General features: G+C 50.2%; 7 protein-coding genes across 7 annotated transcripts; 4 read left to right on the forward strand and 3 right to left on the reverse strand.

Moving 5' to 3' along the window:
* Positions 1–1,066: 1,066 nt before the first annotated feature.
* Positions 1,067–2,533, forward strand: MRS44_018757 (uncharacterized protein; the record flags this gene model as incomplete). Its single annotated transcript, XM_065615265.1, has 2 exons — positions 1,067–1,159; positions 1,343–2,533. 2 exons carry the CDS (start codon positions 1,067–1,069, stop codon positions 2,531–2,533), a joined length of 1,284 nt encoding a protein of 427 aa, XP_065471337.1.
* Positions 2,534–2,684: 151 nt separating this feature from the next.
* Positions 2,685–5,066, reverse strand: MRS44_018758 (uncharacterized protein; the record flags this gene model as incomplete). Its single annotated transcript, XM_065615266.1, has 2 exons — positions 2,685–4,876; positions 5,060–5,066. 2 exons carry the CDS (start codon positions 5,064–5,066, stop codon positions 2,685–2,687), a joined length of 2,199 nt encoding a protein of 732 aa, XP_065471338.1.
* A 2,743-nt stretch (positions 5,067–7,809) lies between these two features.
* Positions 7,810–8,706, forward strand: MRS44_018759 (uncharacterized protein; the record flags this gene model as incomplete). The annotated part of the gene is made up of 3 exons (XM_065615267.1): positions 7,810–7,888; positions 7,926–8,046; positions 8,211–8,706. The coding sequence occupies 3 exons, from the start codon at positions 7,810–7,812 to the stop codon at positions 8,704–8,706; spliced, it is 696 nt and encodes a 231-aa protein (XP_065471339.1).
* A 766-nt stretch (positions 8,707–9,472) lies between these two features.
* Positions 9,473–11,778, reverse strand: MRS44_018760 (uncharacterized protein; the record flags this gene model as incomplete). Its single annotated transcript, XM_065615268.1, has 7 exons — positions 9,473–9,573; positions 9,720–9,730; positions 9,777–9,805; positions 9,899–10,606; positions 10,655–10,916; positions 10,979–11,599; positions 11,762–11,778. The coding sequence occupies 7 exons, from the start codon at positions 11,776–11,778 to the stop codon at positions 9,473–9,475; spliced, it is 1,749 nt and encodes a 582-aa protein (XP_065471340.1).
* Positions 11,779–16,689: 4,911 nt separating this feature from the next.
* MRS44_018761 (uncharacterized protein) lies at positions 16,690–17,067 on the reverse strand (the record flags this gene model as incomplete). Its single annotated transcript, XM_065615269.1, has 1 exon — positions 16,690–17,067. One exon carries the CDS (start codon positions 17,065–17,067, stop codon positions 16,690–16,692), a length of 378 nt encoding a protein of 125 aa, XP_065471341.1.
* A 78-nt stretch (positions 17,068–17,145) lies between these two features.
* MRS44_018762 (uncharacterized protein) lies at positions 17,146–18,271 on the forward strand (the record flags this gene model as incomplete). The annotated part of the gene is made up of 2 exons (XM_065615270.1): positions 17,146–17,157; positions 17,243–18,271. The coding sequence occupies 2 exons, from the start codon at positions 17,146–17,148 to the stop codon at positions 18,269–18,271; spliced, it is 1,041 nt and encodes a 346-aa protein (XP_065471342.1).
* A 1,363-nt stretch (positions 18,272–19,634) lies between these two features.
* On the forward strand, positions 19,635–21,607 carry MRS44_018763 (uncharacterized protein; the record flags this gene model as incomplete). The annotated part of the gene is made up of 2 exons (XM_065615271.1): positions 19,635–19,880; positions 19,931–21,607. 2 exons carry the CDS (start codon positions 19,635–19,637, stop codon positions 21,605–21,607), a joined length of 1,923 nt encoding a protein of 640 aa, XP_065471343.1.
* Positions 21,608–22,861: the final 1,254 nt, after the last annotated feature.

The raw sequence follows: 22,861 nt of genomic DNA on the forward strand, positions 1-22,861 counted from the left end.
GCGGGTTGGCGGTCAGCCCAGCCTTTGCAGCCTTGCGGATTGTGGGAGAGATGAGGACATGGAAGTCATGCGGCGGAGGAAGACGAATTTCTCCTCTCAAGAAAGGGCGAGGAGGAAGGCTTGCACCGGGGCGATTGACTACGTCATCCTTAACGGTTTGGGGCTGTAGATGGGAAATCCAAAGCACTAAGCCCAAAATGTAGTATCCGTATGGGATTATCTATGCCTTGGATCGGCGATGAATGCACGCCGCTTCACCAGTGAATCTCCAGTGACCAGCCAGTGAATCGCCCAGTGGCTACCTGGTAGATCACCAGCGATTCACAAGCAATTCACCGATAGGCCACTGGTGATTCACCAGTGAATTACAGGTGAATCGCCAGTGGCCAAGGGGTTAAAGGATAGGCCCAGCCAGTATTGCCCGGGCGCAAATGGGTGACAACCGACCCCGCAGGGCCCAGAAAATCGCGCATCAAGCTAGGCAGAGAGGCCAGGGGCGGGTAACACTTCACAGGCCACTCCAACTGTGAACTGAAGTCGGCGTTTCCCTCATTTGGTAGAATGATGTCACCAGCTTGAAGGTGACTCAGCCGACATGGCCCAATGGTGTGCAATTCCTGCCTTTGCGGCCAGTTCTGGTCAGCTTGGTTGAGACGCTGCAACCGTGCAGACAATATTGCCAGGCGTGAATTGCACTTTAGGCAACCACCCAAAAAGGTCCATCTGAGCTGCGACGTGCAGGACAACACCGCGGCGGGGAAGAATATAACTTTGCTACAGTCCCGCATTTCGTATCAGCAATTCCAAACAACAAGGATATAATTTCCAGCTCTTGATTTACTTCAAAAATCTCATTGCGACCACCCGCTACCTAGACGAGCACCATGGTTAACTGCAGCAAGTGTGGTTACAATAACGTAACTAAAGCTACAACATGCGCCAGTTGTGGCGAACCCATCTCTGTGGTTGTCAAGAATATGTCGGCAAGCCCTTGGGTGGAGGAGGTTGCCATGAACCGTAAGACCCTCGCGTCATATGCTCTGTTTCATGTTCGCTTTTTTTGACAATGTCCTCGGTGTCAGGCGGCCTTTGGCTTGAAGCGCCGGAAGCCGAGGAGCACGTCGTCCTCAGTGGCCGCATGATGAATTTTGCCGGAATGGTAAGAGAGTTGTCAGGTTCTATGCATGTATCAGGGCTTTCGCAAGATACGGGCCTTACCGAGGAAAAGGCACTCGAACTGTAACTAGCTTAGCGTACTGGTTGACCCGATAGGGGTTAGTCCTCCCGGGCGGAATAACTTTCATTCATTCACTTACTTTTACCTTTCCTTAAAAAAAACAAGACACTTGCATTATACCCAGCAAACTACACCGCCCCTCCTCGGATCGAAACCATGGCTAGTTTCTTCGATACGCCTATTCCAAATGACCAGATCTTCGCCAATGCACCCAATTGCCGGACTCGGCGGGAGGCAACCCAGCATTACCTTCACAGCACGCATTTTTCTGAACCACAACCGCCAACCGACTCTGCTGTGAAGATCCTTCATCAAATAACCCATCCATTCTCCATGGGCAAGCTTATTGACCGGCAAGTTGCCCTCCAGAATGATGGGTGTACCATTCGAAAATCCGTTAGAATTGGTCGTTCAAGCCTTAGCGCAGAGAAGCGTTATCTCGAGCTAATCAAGGCGAAGACATCCGTTCCTGTGCCGTCCGTCCGTCATTACTACTTATCGGAGGAGTTCGAGCATCTCACCATGGACAACATTCCTGGGATGACACTGGAGAGAGCCTGGCCTACTTTGTCTCCATTTGAACGGGAGTCCATCGCCGACGAAGTGGCATCGCTTGTCGAACAGCTCCGGAAATTGCATTCCCCTTGCATTGAGGCGGCTTTGCTGCAGAGACAGCCTTTTCGAGCCGGACTTCGAGGTGTTACGGCTTTCAATATGGAGAGAATCAAGAAATTCCTGTCCAACGAGCACATCGTGGCATATGTTCACGAGAGGAGCGAGGCAGTTGACGGAGAGCTAAACGTATTTACACACGGAGACCTGGACTGGGGAAACATTTTAATAGCTGATAAACGAGTCTGCGGCATTATCGACCTGGAGAGCAGCGGCTTCTTTCCACCGTATTGGGAGTGGGTAACGCTCAAGAGTTTATCACAAGAACTCCCCGATGGCTCCTGGTTTCGCCTTTTGGAGCAGCGACTTAGGAAAGAAGACTGCCTCGGCTGGAAGGGAATGTGGGAGGTAGAGCAGCTCATTATGGCTCTAGACCTCTTTTCGCAGTGGGCTCTGACACCAGCAGGTCGGGACGAGAACCGAAGCACAGGATGGGCGGAAGTTCTAAGAATCCTCGGTCCAGGTGTCGGCGAACCGCCTCCAGTTGCGTATGCCATGGCAACTGAGCATCCTTGGTGGCTGGAATCGTACACGGAGGTAACTCGGAAGGCAGACGGGAGCAAGGCGAGTCATCTGCCTCTTCGGGATGACGCAATCGACGCTGGAAAGAGTGAGCGGAACTGAGGGACGGATTCAGACTCGGGCATATTATGTCAGTCACAGTACTGCCAGGTGATGTCTAGAATTGGGTATCAGAGGATGTGGTATGACGGTGCCCTGGAAAGCCTTGAACAATTGCCAGCGCTAGATATTCTGCCCACCGCTAACCAGCACTCTAAGCTTCCCAATCTTTCCGGAGAATCTCTCTCATTCTAGAGTACAGCTTCTCATCTTCTCGTTCCCACGGCTTGTCTTGAGGGAAAACAAGTTTTCGTAGCCCATTCAATAGTGGGATAAGTGGCTCGTAGTGCGGCGTGAAATTATCGGAGATCGTCTTCATGAAGATCGCCTCCTTTGCCACAACGCCTAGTTTCATCCCTGCCAGCTCTTCTGGATCTCCAACGTAATTCCACTTTTCAAACCGCGGAACAGCCCTGCTCTTGTCTGGTCCGTCATAGTGGATGCATATCCAGAATAGGACCCAAAAGAAGGACTCGAGATCGTGCATGAAGGAATGCTGCTCGCCTAGTAGCGCCCCGATTGCCATGAAAGCTCTTGTCCCGGTTTTCCCTTTCGCTCCTGACGCAGCCTCTCGTGATACTTTAATAGCCAGGTCAAGGTCAATCAAGAAAGAAGGCCAGGAGGGGTTATCATCATCCTCGTTGATCATGAGATTGTTGACCGAGATGTCTCTATGAAGGAAGCCTGCCTTGTGCAAAGACTCGTGTCCCTGAATGCAGCGATCGAACGCGGCAAGTAGAGCTGATCGAGAGCTCGCCTTGTAGATTGGCTTCCCATAGTCTCGGAGAATGACACGCCGATGTACTCGATTTGGTAGTATACTGACGGCCTTCGTTGGAGACACGGAACACGATCGCTTGCTAGAAGGAAGATGGGCGCCAGTCTGGCTAGATGACCGCTTCCTGCTGGCGCTGGTACTGCTGCGCCCTTCCCTTGATACGCTAGAGGCGATGTTGTTCCGCGGCATTGGGCGCGGCGGGCGGTAGTTCGCAGCTCTCCTGATATCCAGACCACGCCGAGTATTGCTCCGAATATCATCATCCATCCCGCGTATCTGAACTGCCTCGTGGTGATAATATCGAGCCACGTTGACGACCCCTTTATTAGTCGCTTCACGTAACAGGTCGCCTTCCTCATCGCGCTCTGGGTATTGCCATGAATCCTTAATGACAAGCAGCATCTCTGGCCGTCCTTCGGGATGGGCTTTCCAACATGTCGTCGCTCGACCAGCTATGCAACGCGCCCGCTGCATCACCTGGTCGATGATGATCCGCTCGGTCGAACCATGCCGATTGACCTCAATGAATCGCTCCTGGTTTGCCGACATGATCGTCGGATCAAATCCAAGTTCCTCCTCGTTCATCCAAAGAAAGCCAAGGATCGTGGATACAAACTGAAGCCCATCGTCATTGATGTTGAATTGTTCGGATGCGATCCCCCCAAGTCGGTCAAACATCCAGACCCTCATGAGAGATCCGCAGACAGTAAAGCCCAAGACGAAGCGACGGGTGTCCTGCGCAGCGAGCACTTCCCTCGCGTACCTCCCAAGATCAAGCCATGCCTCTGAAGCTTTATCGGCAGACGGGTTGCTCTTCAGCTCTCCTGGTACGAGGATCTGGGACCAGTGGCATCTCGAGTCTTTCCCAGCTTGAGGATCATTCACAAACCCAACGTCCATCTTTCGTTTCCCCACAGAACCGTCAATGGGCTTATTAGGCTTTGCCAATGGCCTTCGTCCATGTCGATGCGTCGGAATGGACTTGTGACCGTCCGCGAATGCCGCTAGCTTCTCGCTAAAGTCAGCAAACCAGCTCAACACATCATCCTGGTTCGCATCTTTGGGCCATCCCTTCCAACCGTCCTCAAAGAGTGGATCACTACCTTCGAGACATTGCTTGAAGAACGCCTGGGACGCCGTCTCAAGGTCGGTCACACCTCTAAAGTACGTGTCGTGAAAGTTGCGGAGTCCGACATACATAGGGCCAAGCTCCTCTTTCAGCACATCGTCCACATATTTGCGGTGCTCGGATGAGTTTGCAAAGCTACTAGTATTGCGCAGCCATGGGGTTTGTTGGAGAGAAGACGCCGTTGGGCGGGGAGGCGGGGTGGATTCGGTAACGGCGTTGTAAACTTGATCCCAGATAAGATAATCATTTGGATCGTCGGCGAGGGCGGCTTTCAGAAGAGGTTTGATGCAGTCGTAGTCGAAGTCGTCAGAGGCGGCAGCAGAAATGAGTCTGAGGAGATCGCTTCGGAGGGTGCCGTGGCCTGATTTCGAATGGAGCAGACCAGCAACTGGAAGACTTTGTAGAGAGGGAAGAAGGAGGAGCGTGAGATTTCGGAGATCTGCACGGGGTTAGTGGTGCCCGCAAACGAATCTCAGGCGGATTACCTTCGTAACCAAGCTGGCCAAGTGCGTCCGATGAGCAAGAAATGACCCTGCCTGCACTGATTGAGGGGAAGAAGCGCGGAAAGTATCGAGTCCTTTCCCAATGGGATTTTCTTCGATGATCTTCGATCGTGGCTGACCCGTCATACTAGCAAGCCTGTGATGGTGTTTTGGCAACGGTTGAGTTCGATCGGCGGAACCAAGACGCGTTTCGCGTGTTCGGGACGGCGGAAATATCCGCAATTCAGGTGACCACACGGTCCTGTCAGCGGGCGACCAGGCTTAGTCAGCAATCAAGCCCCCGAGGGAGCCCATAGGCTCGCGGTACCCGCGAATTTAAAATTCCGCGGGTACCGCGAAAATGACTAAGCACAGTGCCATTTGCAGGATTGTCAATATAAAATGGGTTATCGACACTGTCTCCGCGGGATACAGCAAATGTCGTAGGGTAGGCATGATCTTCACGGCCTCATGAAACAACTGCGTTAGTAATCTAGCCGTATGCTTTAAGTAACTCTGCGGGATGGAGTACCCCGCACAAGAGACAACTTCAGACAACAATCAATCAACACACTGCTGTTGCCCATTATCGTTTACCTGACCCTTGATCCTTTTAGCACGCTCAGTGCGACAAGACCTTTCGAAATAGCAAGGACGAATTTTTGAAATAAAAGACCCAAAGAAAAACCTGTATGACTCTCGGACGGGTTAGTTGAATAATCACCTAAGGTCTAGCCCATCGCCCGGTGCGCTTTTAGACCATTACGGCGTGTTGAGACTGTATGACTAAGATGGTCTGATCTGGGGATCCCATACATGTACGGCCCCGTACACTGCACGCCTGGGCCTTAGTCAGCAATAGCCCACTGTAACTCCTCCCCCAAGGGCCCTATATTTATGGGCTATCTTGACCACGCAAAATACAGCATTTTGCGCCCCTTCTATGGCCTTCTATATGACATTTACTGCAGGTAGGTAATTTCTTCTCTAATGGCTCCTGTGGCTGCTGGCTTGAGGGCTCTTGCGGTTGCTGGCTGGGAGGCTCTCGGGGCTCTCGGGGCCCGTGGTTATGGTGGGAAAATCGGGCTTCAGTGCGTTGTTGGAGATGCCATAGCTCGTATGAGTTTTCTTTGGCAAGGATTGAAAATTGGCAGCCTTGACGCCAGTGATTGCAAGCATATAAGATAGTAGGCCGCTCAGAGCCTCTCCATTGTGAACGTGAGCGTCGAATAATCCATTTATAGCCGCCAATTGTTGCATAAATTGCAAGATCAAGCTCGAGCTCTTCTCGTGAGGGATAATATTGAAAAGGTGGTAGGTCTTCCATTAGATATTGTAGGTGCTAAGTTATAGGGCACTTAGGGCACTGAGAGGAAAGGAGTTACAGTGGGCTATTGCTGACTAAGGCCCAGGCGTGCAGTGTACGGGGCCGTACATGTATGGGATCCCTCTGATCTGCTGGTGGCAGGGATGTGGATACTATCGGTATGTGAGGAGCTGTGCTCCTCACATACACATGTAACTTAGACCTTTTAACATCACTGACAATTATTCGCTTCATCATCCTTCGAGACAATTGCGTCTTGCCCTCTTTCAGACCCGGTAAGTGACCCGCCCAGTTGAATGAAAGCATTCTTAGCTTTCGGGTTGCTCACCTCTCACATTCGTCTGTTGATCAAGCGGCACCGAAGGCCTAATCCACATGTGTCCCCGCCACGGCTTGACCAGCTACCTGCAATTGGGCACCTACATATCTGGCGTGTGCTCATCATATCCGCCCTGCTTGTAAGACTCGACCCCTACGATGGGGCTGTTGTGGCTGCAGCCGGTCAAACAAGCCGTCAATGAGATATTTCGACAAGGGTTCACATCAAAACTAAAAACGGCAATAGATCGACGCACTTTTCTCTCTCCCCGGAGAGGAGATCACCTCATCAAGGTCCATGGTCCCTGAGTTTTGGAAGCTGACTGAAGGGCATTTGAGCGATGATACGACCGTGAGGGCAATTCTATACCCCGTACTCTGTACCCGCAACCACATTAATTGGATCGGACTGCAAAGTGCTACCAACGCCCCCCCCCTCCCTTCTCCTTGTGTCTATCCCCAGTTTGCGCCAGCCAATTCTCCCTTCTCGCTTTCCACTACAATCCTTCCTCGACTTCCCCGATCAGGATTGATTACCCCAGAGATTGACGTATCATAATGGTAAAAGGGCATCCTACCTTCATGGAGACGTGTGGAGGAGCTTTTAATTTAGGTACTATTTACCGCGCGGACCAGTTCGGGGCCGAGCGGCCCGTCCATTGCGCACTAATTCAAGGTTGTAACGGGTGTGGTGCTGGCAAGTTGATGGTCTCACGCATCCCGGCAGCGAACAGGGGCGTTCAGCACTAATCGCGTCCACTACGCGGTGGTCACCACGATCCACGTCAGTGCTCACCAGGGCATCAGAGCTGTTCCTCGGACGGGCGAATTGGTATCCTTGCTCATGTGGCGCGCGTAAGGACGGCTACGCAGTCGGTCACGGTGAGTGTCCTGGACTGGGGTAGGTAATCCCGGCTGCCCCTTTGACGCCCCACTAAATCCACAGGTCACGGCTCGAATGCTCCGTACTCCTACTGTCGATGCCATGCCGAAGCCTCCTCTGCCCTCCGGGCCCACGCCGAGACGTTAGGGTACTTCTACGTCGGAGGGAGGTACGGTGGCAGTCCAGTCGCGCCGATGCAAGCACCACGTGATTGTGCAATCCAGCCCGCGCATAAACCATCCACGCTCCGCTCAGCCACAAGCAAAGAAATCTCTCAAGGAGCACAAGGTCGGTGTGCACAATCTGTACGAAGCGGACCGGGCAGTGAGTGTACTTGTTGAGGCCCCACCAAGTAGATTAAGATGTGGCAGAAAGCTACTGAATCTTATGTTTCCAGACTTGCCGACTGGCACCGCCCTTCTCGAAGAACTCCTTCCGATCGTCGACACACGCAGCCCTCCTGCATAATTTCTGACAGAACGACCAGCTGTTGGATCCAAGGAAAGACAGGCGTGCACACCTCAAGACCGACCTCCAAACCCCCAGGCTGAGCAAGACCCATCGACTCCTGTGGCTCACCGGCATGCCACGACCTGCCCGTCCGCTCTATCGATACCGGTAGAGGCTGCTCCTGCGAACCATCCACCTCACTGAGTCCGCTGACGAGCATCTCATGTGGCACAAGACATGCATCTTCATCAATCCCATCCCTGAAATACCTTCTTGACTGCAAGTTCTAGGGCCAAGAGCTATGCGCTAACAGAGCGCTTCACAAGAGCGCCTGCGGCCTACTTTTGTCCTATGCCTGGCTACTACCTGCCAACATCGACTGGAACGCCTGGACTGCGTTCATGGTGGATTTAACTGGCCACATCGATACATCTACGTTATGCCAAGTGGACAGTCGCTACGGCTATAGTGAGCTGCGCCTATCGCGGCTCAACACTCTCTACCGCTTCGGTGCCGCCGGTTTCTCGCTGCGGAACGTAGTGTACGGCTTCATTTCGGGCTCGACACGCTACACAACCTTCCTTGAGCGCAACTTTGGCTGGATCTTGGCTGTCTTTGTCTACGTATCTGTTGTTTTGTCGGGCATGCAGGTGGCATTAGCCACGGAGAGATTTGGTGACGACAATCGCTTACAGCAATTTTCATATGGAATGGCACTGCTGTCCATGGCCTTCGTCTTGGCGGCAGTTGCAGCCATGCTGCTGGTAGGGTCTGCGCTTTTTTGCTTCCACCTCCTGTCGACCGCTTAGCATTGCAAACGGGTGGCCTCGCAACGACGGGACAGGAGCCGTGCCGGATGACGTAGGATGGAGAGATTATGGCTGTAGAAATTGCTTGCGAACTGTTTGGATTCTCTTATATGTGTTGTAATGAGATGCGGACGCGCGGGGAATTGCCGTCACATCACTTCGTGGTGGCTAGCCGCTACGTGCCATTTTGCAAGCCTCATGTCTATTGCTAGCCGATGACCTCAAGTTTTTTTTTCTTTTTTTGGCGCATCATACGGCTTAATTACATAAGTAAATCTTAAAGGCAAGGACTACGACGCTTTCGTGTTGTTCTAAGGGTGTTCTTTACATACTCCTCTTGGGGTAGTCTCATACGGAAACTCTCTCTCAAGTGATAATTACGCAGTTGTAAACACAGACGAACGTGAAAATAACTAAAGTTTAGGGTACAAAAGAGATGGAGAGAAAGAGAGAGACATGAGTTTAAATCTCAAACTTATTCTACATGGATAAATTGGCCTCAAACGCTGCAACAACTTGGGGCTAAGATTCCACTTCACCTAAATATTTTCAGAGTCCGGCTGCCCTTGCCACTCAGCCTCGTATAGAGTGGTTTCTTTCACCTCCTGCTTCGACGTAGCGGGCCGCTTGCGTCTTGATGCATATAATAACGATAAGCACGTCAAGATAAAACAATCCGTCAAACCAGGGGTGTTTAAGAACCTGCTACGGCCACGCCACGCCAGCTGTTCCCCATATAGCGCCCCTACATCCCCATATAGCGCCCCTACAGATCGTCGGCCGCAAAGGTAGATATCCGAGCATTGAGAAGACCAGTAGTGGGATCTTGGCCGACAACGTGTTTCCAGTGAATCACGATGACGATGACTGCGGGTACTTCGTTAAGGAGGTGCTAAGATAAGCAAGGAAATAGTACCTCCTGCTCCGCTTCCGTGAAGTCAACGAGGAAGCACGCCAGGCGGTCCTACCCGGCGCCCCATCCTGACTCAGGATGCATTTTTCTGTACACGTACGTACGTACGTACTGTATTTTGGGTAGCTGTACGTACGTACAACTTTTCTGTACGTACAAAATTGTACCATACAAATTTCCTCCTTCCTTTTTAGGCAATAGTTATGAGTACGGGCATTCTCACAGTCCTCGTCTCCTGCCATTCTATTCTCGAACCACTGATTCCACTTCAGTACCAACCCCCAATATATCACCCGTCGACTGTAATACACCCTCCCACTCAAAATCTCCCTTAACAGAGGCCATCACACCATCCATCCAGACCTTCTTGCCCTGCGCATTCACAAATAACTCGAGGTACGAATCTTCAAGTTCCAGCCAGTCCTTCTCCTCAAGATCCGCCCAGCGCTTTTTATGGGCGTACTTCTGATCCCTAAGGCGATCTAATACGCGGTCATTCATAAAAATGAAGGCCTGCATGTCCGCGTGCATGGGCGTAAGGCGATTTCGAGCTTTCGTGTGTATGAAACTGATAGCAGAGAAACTTCGTTCTGAAGGTACGGAGTTTGCAAGCGTGTTCATTACCTTCACAGCTACTCTAGCCAGAATCGAGCCCTGGTTGAGGAGGCACTGCCACGCCATTGCTGGCCTGAAGCCATCGTCGTATACAGCGCTGTGCTTATTGAATAAGCCGTCTGGGCCGCCTGTACGCATTCGGAAGTGTGTGAATTCGGAGAGGGCACGGTGATACTCGTCGTCACTTTCCAGCTGTTTCTGCAAATATTCTTGTACGCGTGCAAAGACGCTAGGCGGAAGTTTCGAGTTTGGACCTGTTGTATCAGGCCGGAGGGCATCAGCGATCCAATGTATATCGTACGTTTGCTTATCAAGCCTAGCTTTGAATATAGCGTCAATATCGTCCCACGGAATATCAGGAAACTGATCAGCCTCTCTCATCTCAGCCCATTTGCTTTTGATTTACAGCCAGCGATTTACAACGTGTGCAATTCCCGCCCCATCAGCCTCAGAAACGTGTTGAAAGTCGTTCACCGGTTTCAGCACGGCGATCGCAGCCTCGAGTTCTAGCCAGAAGCTGCTGTCTTTGATGATCCGAACCGCTTCGGGCAGGAGAACGGGGCAATCTTGAGATCGCAACTCATCCCGTACATCTTTTCGAACAGACCAGTCTCTGGCAGGATCTCGAGGACGGAGGAGGGAGAAGAAAGAATTGTACTGGGAACCCCAGCGCGTAATTATACTGTTCGGAACGAGCAGGTTAGCATATCGATTTCTCAGTCGCAGCTAACAATTCACCGGTACCTTCTGATTAGCGCGCGAGTTACTCCGTTCCACCTTGTGCGCTGGCACATTCTCAACCTTTGTAATTGTAATTTAGACCGTGAGAAGAACACGAGCAGGGTGCTGACGTTATTAAAGAGATCCTCAAAGAAGGGAAGAAGAAGAATATCTTTAATCAGAAGCTGAAGGCCGTGAGAATCGCACAGAGAGAAGTTGATGTGTGAGAGCTCTGGGAATCCCCCTAGCAGGTCGTGTACAGAGCGCATCGTATTTTCGGTATCCGTACAGATAGAATTGATCCTGGAGAGATCGCCGCCGCACAGTTGCTGCATTTCTCCCCAGATCAGCCGCACCCAGTTCTCTGCCGTGTGCTGTTCGTCTCCCGTGTCAAGTGTTTTCCAGTAGAAGGCCGGGCCGTCTGGTACCTGTACCGAGATATTAACGATCCTGTGGCCCGAGACATTATCGGAGGCGTCAAATATGATGTTGAACCATTCCGAGCTGGTAATACGTTTGAAAACCTCGTCATAGATTTCCTGATAGAACTCGGGAAGAATTCGCGTGATGACGGCACGGCTAGGGGGCTTCCAGCCAGGCTTGATGCGAGTGAAGAAATAACGCCAACGACGGCTCTCGAAGAGGCTAGGGTTCCGTTTTTGACCGTCAAAAACGGTATTTGACGGTCAAATTCCTAAAGGGGGTTTTTGGCGGTAATTTACGTCAAAAACCCTCCCGTTTTAGGCTTAGCTCCAAGCCATATTAGGATTAGTTAGTGAACGGAATAGGTTTAGTGCGTCATATCACCAATTCCCTCCCGCCATGTCGAAAAGTAATAGACATGGAACTGTCACAATGAGTAAAGGCGGCCACCCTGAAACTCTTGGTGTTCATGAACACTTTGCAGCGGCCCCAATTCCTCCAGGAGCGGGTAAATTCACTCAACTTCGCGTTCGGTGCAAATATTGTTCTAAAACGATGAACTCTGTTCCTTCAGAGCGTTCTCTCAGTGCTACGAACTACATTCATTGTAAGCTTCGGAATCGGCTTAGTCCACTTAGCACTGACCAGGTCACTTTCATCTATATGAATAGTCGGGTGCTAAAGAGCTTAAGGCGGTCAAAGATAATCCGGCAGAACCGATGGCTGTCAAAAACTGGGAGACAGTTGATGTTGCTCGGCTGATGAAGGTAGAAAACACCTTCCAAGACTCCATTTTTGTGGATGGCTGGGGTTGGGAAGAGACCGATTTAGAAAATAGTGGAGAAGAAATGGACATCGGCCAATGAGAGGTTTTTGTCATGTAAAATACCTCGAGGTTTCTGACGTCAAAAACTTTGGTCAGATAACGTACTCCACAAGCGAGCCGACCGCACAAGCGAGCCGATCACTATACTGTACAGCTAAAAATAGCAATATCAGATTTTCTAAAATAAGCTATATAATTATTAAAAATATAAAAAATAATTTTTAGATATCTTATTAAAAAAGTCATGAGACAGTATTTTTTCCAGATTTTTAATTAATTTATTAAGCTTTCTATTTATAAAAATCAGAAAAAACACGGTGTGAATAAGGTTCCTAGCGCGCTAATAAATATGAATTTTTAGGATTTTTTTTCTATATAGGTATTTTACTAATTAGCTTATTTCCAAAATTTCAGCCATTTTAGGCTGAGTTTGAATTTTTAAGAATTATTTTAAAATCACGATTTAAGGTGAAAATCTGAATGATCGGCTCGGTTGTGCGGTCGGCTCGCTTGTGGAGTACGTTAGGTAAATTACCGTTCGGTAAAGGCAGCCAATACAGACACCGCCGGCGGTGCAAATAATATCACGTGACTCATGCACCGCCGGCGGTGCAAGTAAGATCTGTTATGTAAGAGGCATATGTGGCCTTATTGAAGAGGGATAACACACTTCAAATAAGCCCACCAATTCACCGATCAACAGCTTCTACAGCGTCAATTGCATGATCAACAACTTCTACGGCATCAATTTAACTTGCCGCGCCTTTCTTCTGCTACAATGAACTCAATTGGACCTCACCGTCGCTTCCCTGCTGACGCCCTCCCCCTGAAGGCCAATTCAGCTCACGGGAGGAGCTGCGTACGGCGATCAACGCTTGGGCGCCGCCGCGAGGCTATGCCTTTATAACGGGGAGATCTAGGAAGACTCCCAGTGGAAGGACTGTGGTTATCTTCAGCTGTGACCGTGGAGGGCGCCCACCGCCCCCCAAAGACCCAAAGCAGCAGAAGCGAGATACCATAACACGCCGTACAGGATGCCTCTTCTCTATTATAGCGAAGGAAAGCCTGTGCGGCGGTATATGGAGTCTGAGGCATCGCCCCGAGGCTGTCTATGGTCAACATAATCACGAACCAAGCCTCAGCCCGGTGGCACATCCCTCGCTTCGCCAGCTTTCACGCGAGGATGAATCAACGGTCCAACGACTCACCAACGCTGGCGTTGCACCAAAGGAGGTTAGATCCTACCTACGCATCCACTCAGATACACTTGCTACACAGCAAGATATCTATAATTGCATTGCACGGGGTAGACGGGACCTTGCTCAAGGCCAAAGCCACATACACGCCCTCGCTGATCAGCTCGAGAGCGATGGCTTCTGGAGTCGAATTCGCCTTGACGAGACTGGCAGAGTTGTGGCAATATTCTTTGCACATCCGAAGTCACTGGGATACCTTAAATCATACCCCGAAGTGCTTATATTGGATTGTACGTATAAGACCAATAAGTATAACCTGCCTCTTCTCGAGATAGTTGGTGTTGATGCCTGTCAACGAACCTTCTGTGTTGCATTTGCCTTCCTCAGCGGCGAGGAAGAGCATGACTACATCTGGGCTCTTGAACACTTGCGGTATATATACGAGCTTTATGGCATAGCCCTTCCATCTGTGGTGCTCACAGATCGCTGCCTTGCTTGTATGAATGCGATTTCTTATCATTCTTGTTTCCCCGAGTCAACCTCGCTACTGTGCTTATGGCATATCAACAAGGCAATCTTAACCCATTGCAAGACTGCTTTCCTTCAAGTTAGGGGCGACCCTCAAGGGCTTGAAGCGTGGAACAAATTCTATAGCTGCTGGCACGAGGTTGTTGCCTCACCGACTGAGGTTATCTACAACGAGAGGCTTGAGAAGTTCAAGAAGCGATATATCCCTGACCACATCGACGAAGTGGGCTACCTCATGGAGACCTGGCTGGATCCCCATAAGCACAAGTTTGTCAAGGCGTGGGTTAACCAATACCTTCACTTTGAGCAATATGTCACATCACGTTGCGAGAGCATTCATAAGCTTGTGAAATCCCACTTAAAAAACTCACAAGCCGACCTCTTCGAGGCCTGGAAGGCCATCAAGCTTGTTCTGTCAAACCAGATTGCTGGGCTTGAGGCCAACCAAGCTCAGCAGCATGCCAGCACACCCCTTCAGTTATCTGGGGCATTGTATAGTCATATCCGTGGTTGGACCTCACATCAAGCCTTACGGAAGGTTCATGCTCAACGGGAACGACTATTAAAGGAGTATCCTGCCTGTACGGGGGTCTTCACCCGGACTCTTGGTCTGCCGTGTGCTCATATCCTTCAGCCTTTGCTGGAGCAAAAGCAGCCACTTCAACTACACCATTTCCATTCACATTGGCATCTCCAGCGCTCGGGAACCCCCCAGCTGCTTATCGAGCCTCGTAAGCAGTTCGATCGCCTAGTGGCCAGTTCAACGCTGCCGCCGACAAGCACACAGCGGGAGCCCTCTGCTTTCGAGTGTGTTGAGAAGGCAACACAGCCAAAGGCGCCGCCAAAGTGTTCAAAATGTGGCGAGGTTGGCCATACTTTGAGGTCTAAAGCATGCCCCTTACGCTATGAGCATCTATTGCCGGCCTCCACCGAGACCGCTACGACAATGCATACAACAACACACACATCCACTCGCTCTGTGACCCGGTCATTATCCCCGGGATCCCCATCAGGGGCCTCTATTGTCTCTGAGACTATTACAATAACACATACAACAACACACACAACAACCCGGGTGCTGTCTCCCTCGGCAGCTAAGCCAGCAACCGCCAAAGAGGCGCCCGTATTGCGAGCTGATGACCCCTGTGCCATCTATCAGCGATACAAAGAATCACGAGAGGCCTGGTATGCTGCGTTGCCTCGGGGAGCCCCTAAGACCAATCAGCTATATCGGAGGGCTATGGGGCTGCCAACCCGCTATAGTAAAGCGGACTATGACTGGTGCCTTGACTATAAGCAAATGGGGAGACATTGCAAGGCAGGAAGAAGCATTAGAGAGTGGACCAAGGAGGAGATGATGAGTTATCTTGATTGGGATAAGGCTGAGAATGAGCGTGTTGAACAGAACGTAGGGATAGAGATGGCAGAGCAGCCTTTCTCGGGGCGGCGAGGTATGCGGGAAATATGGGATGCTGCCGAGAGAGATCTTGAAGTACAGGAGGGATGGTACGGAAATGGGAACCCCCCAATTAGTATTTGTAGTAATAGTACGGTATGCAATTAATATATATCATTACAAAGACAAAGAAAATGCCAATCTCCGAGTATAATTATGGTGACCCAATTGCTTGATTGAATAGAGCTATGGCCGAGTTCATATGTAGTGCAGAGTGGGCTTGGTAATCGCTCATAGGTATGATAAGTCGCGATATAGCAACAACACGATAATATTACCTATTGAACTATTTACTGTGTGCCCTGCCAAATCCACGTAACATACCCATTCGGATCAACGTTCCAGATATAAATCCCTGACCTCTCTGTTGCCCGGATCGTTGGTAGGTAAGTGGTCATCCCTATAGCGGCTGTTGGCCATATTGTGCCCGGGATCGTGACATTCATACGACGGTATGAATTATCGAGAGTCTGAAGCTGGCTGCGAGTCCACATTGGAGATGTATCTGGAAAAGGGCACTGTTGCTGTTGACGCAGAACGCTATTGAGATACCCAATATGCCACTCTCCCCTAACCTCATATCCAAATGACGATACCTCTATAGTAATTGGTTGCCCTTGGGGAGGAAATTGGATGGCTTGAGCTCTTGCAAAGGCCTGGGGGTCCGCTGTATATAATACAATGGGAGTTGTTGGATCTGTTGGCAAGGTCCTAACAGACCGCCAAACCTCAACTGGGAATGGCGTTATTGATGCATGATGAAGGCGCCCCGGGGCCTGTGCCTGTTGGTTATTGGCAATGGGCCGTAGAATAAACTGGTTGTTATTATTTACTGTTAAAGGCCCTGTTGGTGTTGCTGTATTATCCATAAAGATGGGGATGTCTTGAGGGTTCTGACGCTGACTTTGGTTGCAGTTATACATCTTGATGATGATGTTGTATATGAGAATAGAGTGTATCTTCTAATAGAGAAGGCCCTGCTTTATATATTTCACGCGTTGAAGTGATTCACTTACATCGTGATCGCCGTGGTGTTCTTCACGGCCTTGGGCAGCCTGATGCGTCGCCAATAGATGATATATTATTCATTGAACAGCTATATGCCTAGTGAATCATTCACTCTCTTCAATTGCACGCATCAATGCTGTTTCTTTAGCTGAAGGAGAGGATATCTCTCTCTCACACATATGCCTCTTACATAACAGATCTTACTTGCACCGCCGGCGGTGCATGAGTCACGTGATATTATTTGCACCGCCGGCGGTGTCTGTATTGGCTGCCTTCGGTAAATTACCTCGACGGAACCCTAGAAGAGGCTGAAGTGGCGACCGCCGGCGATTACAGCAGCGGCGGCATCATAGGCGAAACTGCGGCTCTCGTCCTGAGAGATATGCTGAATTCCGACCTCCGTTATCTTCTTTTGTATAGCTTCAGAATATGAGGGAAGATAGCCGGCGTTATCTTTGAGCTTGGCGCTCTTGTCGCTGCTTAGCTTGCCATTTGTCACACGCAGCGAGGTGCTCTTTCGGCCTCCCAACAGAGGTCGCTGCAAACTCCTTCTGGAAGTGACGGCATCTGTATCGCTTACTTTTCTTACAGTTAGAGCGGCCAAGGTCGATAAACTGTCGCCAAACGAAGGCAGCGTCAGCTTTGATGGGCGGTATCTTTTTGACGATACCCTCATTGAGGAGAGAATTGCAGAGATTTTGTACAGCTCCGTACTTGTACGATGGGACCCATAAATTACCGTGTTAGGCATATTATGGGTCCTATCGTACGTACGCAGTACACGTACGTACATTTTCTTTTTGTACGTACGTACGTACAACACGGTTGTACATCCTGTACAACATCACTAGTCACAAGTGATCAACACTCTTAAGGAGAAGAGAAAGGACCTCCTCAGCACTTCAACGCCGGCTCTACAATCCCTCCTCCCCAAGGAGTCACGATTTCGTGATGCCCGGGAGGTCTCACGACATGTTCGTCATAAATACGGCCCGGAATTCAGTTCGCCAACGCGCCAGCGCATCGCAGTCGTTGATGACGTTCTCGCCGAGGCTGTGACTCTCTCCGACTTAGCAGAATCACATATTAAGTCTCGTCAGCAGCGGATCGCCGCCGCGAGCAACAAAAGGAAGGCTCGGAAGTCAGTCAAGCCGTCAGGTCAGTATGTCAATAGTGTGACCGTCAGGCAGATACGGGAGAGTCTAGATACTTCGACTCAGAAGGAGCAAGAAGAGGAGCTCCGCCGGCAAAGGAGAGAGGCAAAGAGACTACAGAAGCAACACTTCGAGCAGTACAGAGAGGAGTGGAGGTCACAGTGGAAATACGACATAAACAACAACGGCAAGCCGGTTCATATCAGCTTTGAGCAGTGGCTGCGATGGTCAGGGAAGAAGAGAGATGACGACGTAATCTCTATCCCCGATTCATCGCCGAGGGCATCACTAACTCCCCAGGAAGGCTGGTATTACGATACTACGCATTCTGCCGCGAGTCATCGCTTTTATGAGCGCCTGAGAGAGGCCACTCGAGCTGGTATTTATCGCAGACCGCTACAGGATATGCCCTTTCCTCTGTCGAGCGATGGAGTTGAGTTTCGTTTAAGTAACGCCGCGGAGGAGCCTCCTACTAATAATGATACTATCACAGGTGATACCGATGAAGAAGACGATGATGAAGATAGCATCGAAATGCTTGACCTTACCCAAGAAGCAATAGAAGAGCCGGAATTACCTCCTCTCCCCCGCGTCACCGCACTCCTCAACGCCCGTTCCCTTCACCACCAGATATCACCGAATCATGCAAATTTTACGCCCCCTAGAGGATTCACAGGAAAGCTGCATAACTGTGCTTGGCCCTCCTCCAACCACAGAGTGAATTAGCTGCTATATGAAGAGTCAGGAGGCAGGACTTTGAGATACCAAAGAGAAATACCCAAAACGCTTAAATCATCACAATACCATAACCCACAAGCACACAGCACAAGAGATCTTTTGAGTATAGCTTCATTACACCTAAAATACACTGCATGGAATTTTTTATTAGGTTTAGGACATATGCTAACCGGCAAAGTGGGAAATTCGCCCTCGGCACACTATATTTGCAGGTAATGAGGTGTCCCAGAATTTCGCAACTGTCCCAACATTTTGCCGCCCACTCCATGAGTGGGACCCGTATCACACAGACCCACGGGTAGGCATAATCTCAGGAAAAAGGCAAGTCATACGTGCACCGCCGGCGGTGCAAATAAGATCACGTGCTATAATGCACCGCCGGCGGTGCGTTTAAGAAACTGATGACTAAGCCAATATATAGCCAATCAGAAGCTAGCAGAAAGGCAAGCCACTATAGCCACACTTAGCCACAACTACCTTCTTTAGCCAACGCATTCAGCACATTCAGCGCATTCAGCGCAATTAATTACGCATAATTTACGTAATTAATTTAGCTAAATGCACTAAGTTAAAGACTATATATATTAAATTAAATGCGCTGAATTAAATGAGCTGAATATGCTAAATGCGCTGAATTAAATGCGCTGAATTATATGCGCTGATTGCGTAAAGCTAGGGCTTAGTCATCAGTTTCTTAAACGCACCGCCGGCGGTGCGCTATATCACGTGATCTTATTTGCACCGGCGGTGCTTACCTCAGGCACTCAGACCCACTCACTAAGCGAACAGACGCGCGGATCACGTGGTTCTTGTGAGAGGGCCTGAGACCAAAACTTGGCAGTTGGGTGGGATGATGCTTCGCTCCCATACAATTTTGCGGTAATCATAATGTTTCGCTGGGTCGACCCCCAACCCTACCAATTACACCACGTCATAAAGGCCTCAATTCAACACAAATCAATAAGATAAATATATTAGGAGGACCCCACAAGCCCCAAATATCCATTGATCGGATTTTTTTTTCCCTCGCGAGGCGTTGTTGTTGAGTGGTGGCCGTCTAGGGCAGTCGCCTCGCCAAATCTCCAGCATCACCAAGCGACCACGACCCGTTGGTACCTCAATTTCCTTGCGAGGACGACTCCCACTAGACATGTGATCACGAGATCCAGATCATCCTTCTGGTAAGCTTCATTCCAATGTCCCCCCATCCGCGTTGGTTTGATTGACACCAATGCTGACTGAAAGACTAGAAGTCAGCCGACAACGAGCGCATGCGTTTCATTCCTCCTTCCAACCTTGTTCGAGTCGACATTCACGTATTGATGGTGCTGGAAATCTTGTGTATTGCAGGATGTTGGAAACTGCTGCCAAACACATGGATGACGTGCAGTTGAGTTCCAAAATTGAGTGCATCGTGGGATTCAGACCCCGCGCGGGTCAGGTCCAGGCAATTCGCAGGCTTGTAGTCGAAAAGGATGACTTGATTTTGATTGCACCCACTGGATGGGGCAAGAGCGTTGTCTTTCAGGCTGTGCCAGCACTGACTGGAGGGATCTGCATCATGATCATGCCGTTGATGCTTCTGCAAGAAGACCAGGTCAGTGACATGCCATCTGCCACAGGAAGCTGCTCATATCATTTATGTAGGCTGCCGCAATATCTCGCATTACAGGCTGCAAGCCATGCATCCTGAATGCAGGCACAAACTCAAAAACGTTGCTTGACAGTATCAAGAGAGGCGACTATACTCACGTCCTCGTCGGTCCTGAGATTGTACTGTCTGCAAGATTCAAAGCCATTCTCAACGATCCAACATTTCGAAGCAAGCTTGTACTTGTAGCCATAGATGAGGCACATGTTGTGTGGGAATGGGGTGAGTCATTCAGGAAGCATTACAGCCAGCTGGTTGTGCTGAGGAGCCTCATTCCTGGCACTGTGCCGTGGTTAGCATGCTCTGCAACTCTGGATCCTCAAACCTTGGCCAAGGTGCGTGAGTTGTGTGGATTTGACGCAAACGTCTACATCCAGCGTAGCTCTGTTGATCGCCCTGATATTTTTATTTCGTTGAAGCAGGTAGAGCATCCTCCTGCCACTTTCAAAGATCTTGAGTTCCTGATCAAGCCGGTAGAGCAGGCTGTGAAGGATGCAGTTGTAGAGTATAGCTCGAACCAGGCTCGTGCTGCTCTTGCTCTTGGTGACATTCAGGGTGCAGCACGGTTGATCTCTCTCGGTATCAGGGAGCCGTCGAACGGTCAGCTCGGCCACGGATTCAACAGCAGGCAGTGCTGCATGAAGATCTGCAAAACTGTGGTGTATTTTGACTCCATTGCAGAGCTGGAGGCGGCAGGAGCTCTGTTGACGGCAGCTTTGATGAGGGCCGGTTGTTCCAAGACGGCAGCAAGGAATGCAATCCAGGCATATCACTCAGAGCTTGCAGACTTTGATAAGACCTCAATCTCGCAGGAATTTGTGAAGCCTGACTGTCAAAGAGCCCAAGATAGCTCAAGACACCGCATTATCTTGGCTACAGATGCCATGGGTATGGGCATCAATAATCCTGACATCAGACTTGTCGTTCAGTGGAAGCAACCAGCCACACTCTGCTCCCTATGGCAGCGGGCCGGTCGAGCTGCTAGAGGGGCTGACATCAGAGGGGAGTTTATCTGGTTCGTGGAGCCGTGGTGCACTGCAGCATCATCCATACCCAGAAATGAAGTTCAAGGGCCTCTGCAGCCGAATACGCCGAAGAGCCGGCTCTCTCAAGAGCTGCTGGGCGTAATCAATAATCAGAGCTGTATTCGAAAGAGCATCCTCACCTTCTTCGGTGAAGATGCAACCTCATATTTGCACCCGGTCGGGGCATCGTCATGCTGCTCTCTCTGTCGAGGTGACAAGACAGTCTCCCAGGGTACAGTGACCTTTCAGCAGCCGAAGATTCTGATGTCGCAGAAACATATTGTCGATGCTGTGAGAGTTGCTCTTCTGAAGTGGAGAAAAGAGACTGCTAGGACCTTGTTATCCTCAACGGACTCAAGGGAGAAGGAAGACTGGATCATGCCAATGCCAGCGGTACGCCAACTATCACAAGCAGCATCTTCGGTAGACTCTGTCGACACTCTAGGGTTGCTGGTTTGTTCCCGTTGGTCGGAGTGGGAGGTGCACGCAGTTTCAGTTGTAGAATTGATGAAGAAAACGTGTTCTGAAGCTGTCGCTGCGAAGAACGCAAGATATCCACCAAGGCGTCGTCGTCTGGCTGAGATTGATGGCAACAACCAGGAATGGATGAACAGACAGCAGAAGAGGATGAAAGTCTTCAGATCGTAGAATACGCGTCACGGATCCCCATACCCATCAAAGAACTGATCGGCTTCATCGAATGCTTCTTCCTCGGCGTCAAAGTCGTCTGCCGTGACAGTCTGCGTAGCCATGCACTCCTTCTGGTTGAATTTGCCCAGTGCTGGACCAGCCAACCTCGGAGCTGCAGCATCAAACAAATCTATAGCTTCATGATTGACTGGCCTGCGCTGCGTGCCAGAAATGGAGCCACTGTCTGTTAGTGCTTCTGCCATGATGATGATGTCACGAGCAACACTCTTGTCTGGATGTTTGCCGTTGTGGCCCATGTCCAGGAAAGACTCCATATTCTCTGCCAGAGACCTGAAAAACTCGGTGTTCAGGGCACAGTTCTCTATGAGATATTTGACGGTGATGGCCGAACCACGGCGGTCCTTAAATATCGTTTTCAACGTGCCGTTGTGGAACTCAACCAGTCTATCGGTCTCATACCAGCTGTCATCTGCGCCAACCGTGTTCACAAGACTATTTGCCATTATGGCTCTCTGAAGCTCTGGCGACGCAGCTTCCGTGGTGGTCAGACGCAAGAAATAGAGCATTTCATATGCGTACTTGTGCTGGCCGGATCCATGAAAATAGACTGCACTTCGTCGGATGGAACGCAGAAGCAAACCAAGGTCAGCATGCTTGATAGCATGTTTCATAGTCAGGTAGTTCTGAGACTGCTGGAGGAAGAGTATGTGATTCCTGACCTCTAGATTTTTAGTGTATCGCGCGTCGAAGATGTAAGACTCGACAATTTTATCCACGAGCTCGTTAATTTGTACTGTATCATAGCTTCTGAGGATATTCCTGATATCTGACTCCGTACGGCCAAGGTCAAGCGCTGCAAGGGTTGACCACATGATGGCACAGATTCTGGCTTGAAAACTGTGGATGACGAGCTGCTCCAGCGAGTAAAAGTCCGCTTTCTTCTTCTGTATGCCCTTGCGGATCCAGAGATTTGCGGCATAATAGAGTGTTGCTTTGCTGCCGTCACCTGCTGCACCGAAGTGCACTCGGCTCAACATGTAGAGGTAGTTCATTCTCAAATGAAAGAGAGCTGGCACCGGTAGTGCCCATCGCAAGCCGTCGACGGCCCGGGCAGATCTGGATCGACGCGACTTGACTGTTCTGATTCGTTGAGTCGTCTTCTGGTCGCCATAAATGAGGAAAAGCCGCTCCTGGAATACGTCTTCTGGCAGCTTGTATTGCTCTTCGAAGATGTTCGCTAGAACATTCAGG

Source organism: Fusarium solani (assembly GCF_023522795.1).
Source record: "Fusarium solani strain SB1 chromosome Unknown bctg00000017, whole genome shotgun sequence".
Lineage (NCBI taxonomy): Eukaryota > Fungi > Ascomycota > Sordariomycetes > Hypocreales > Nectriaceae > Fusarium > Fusarium solani.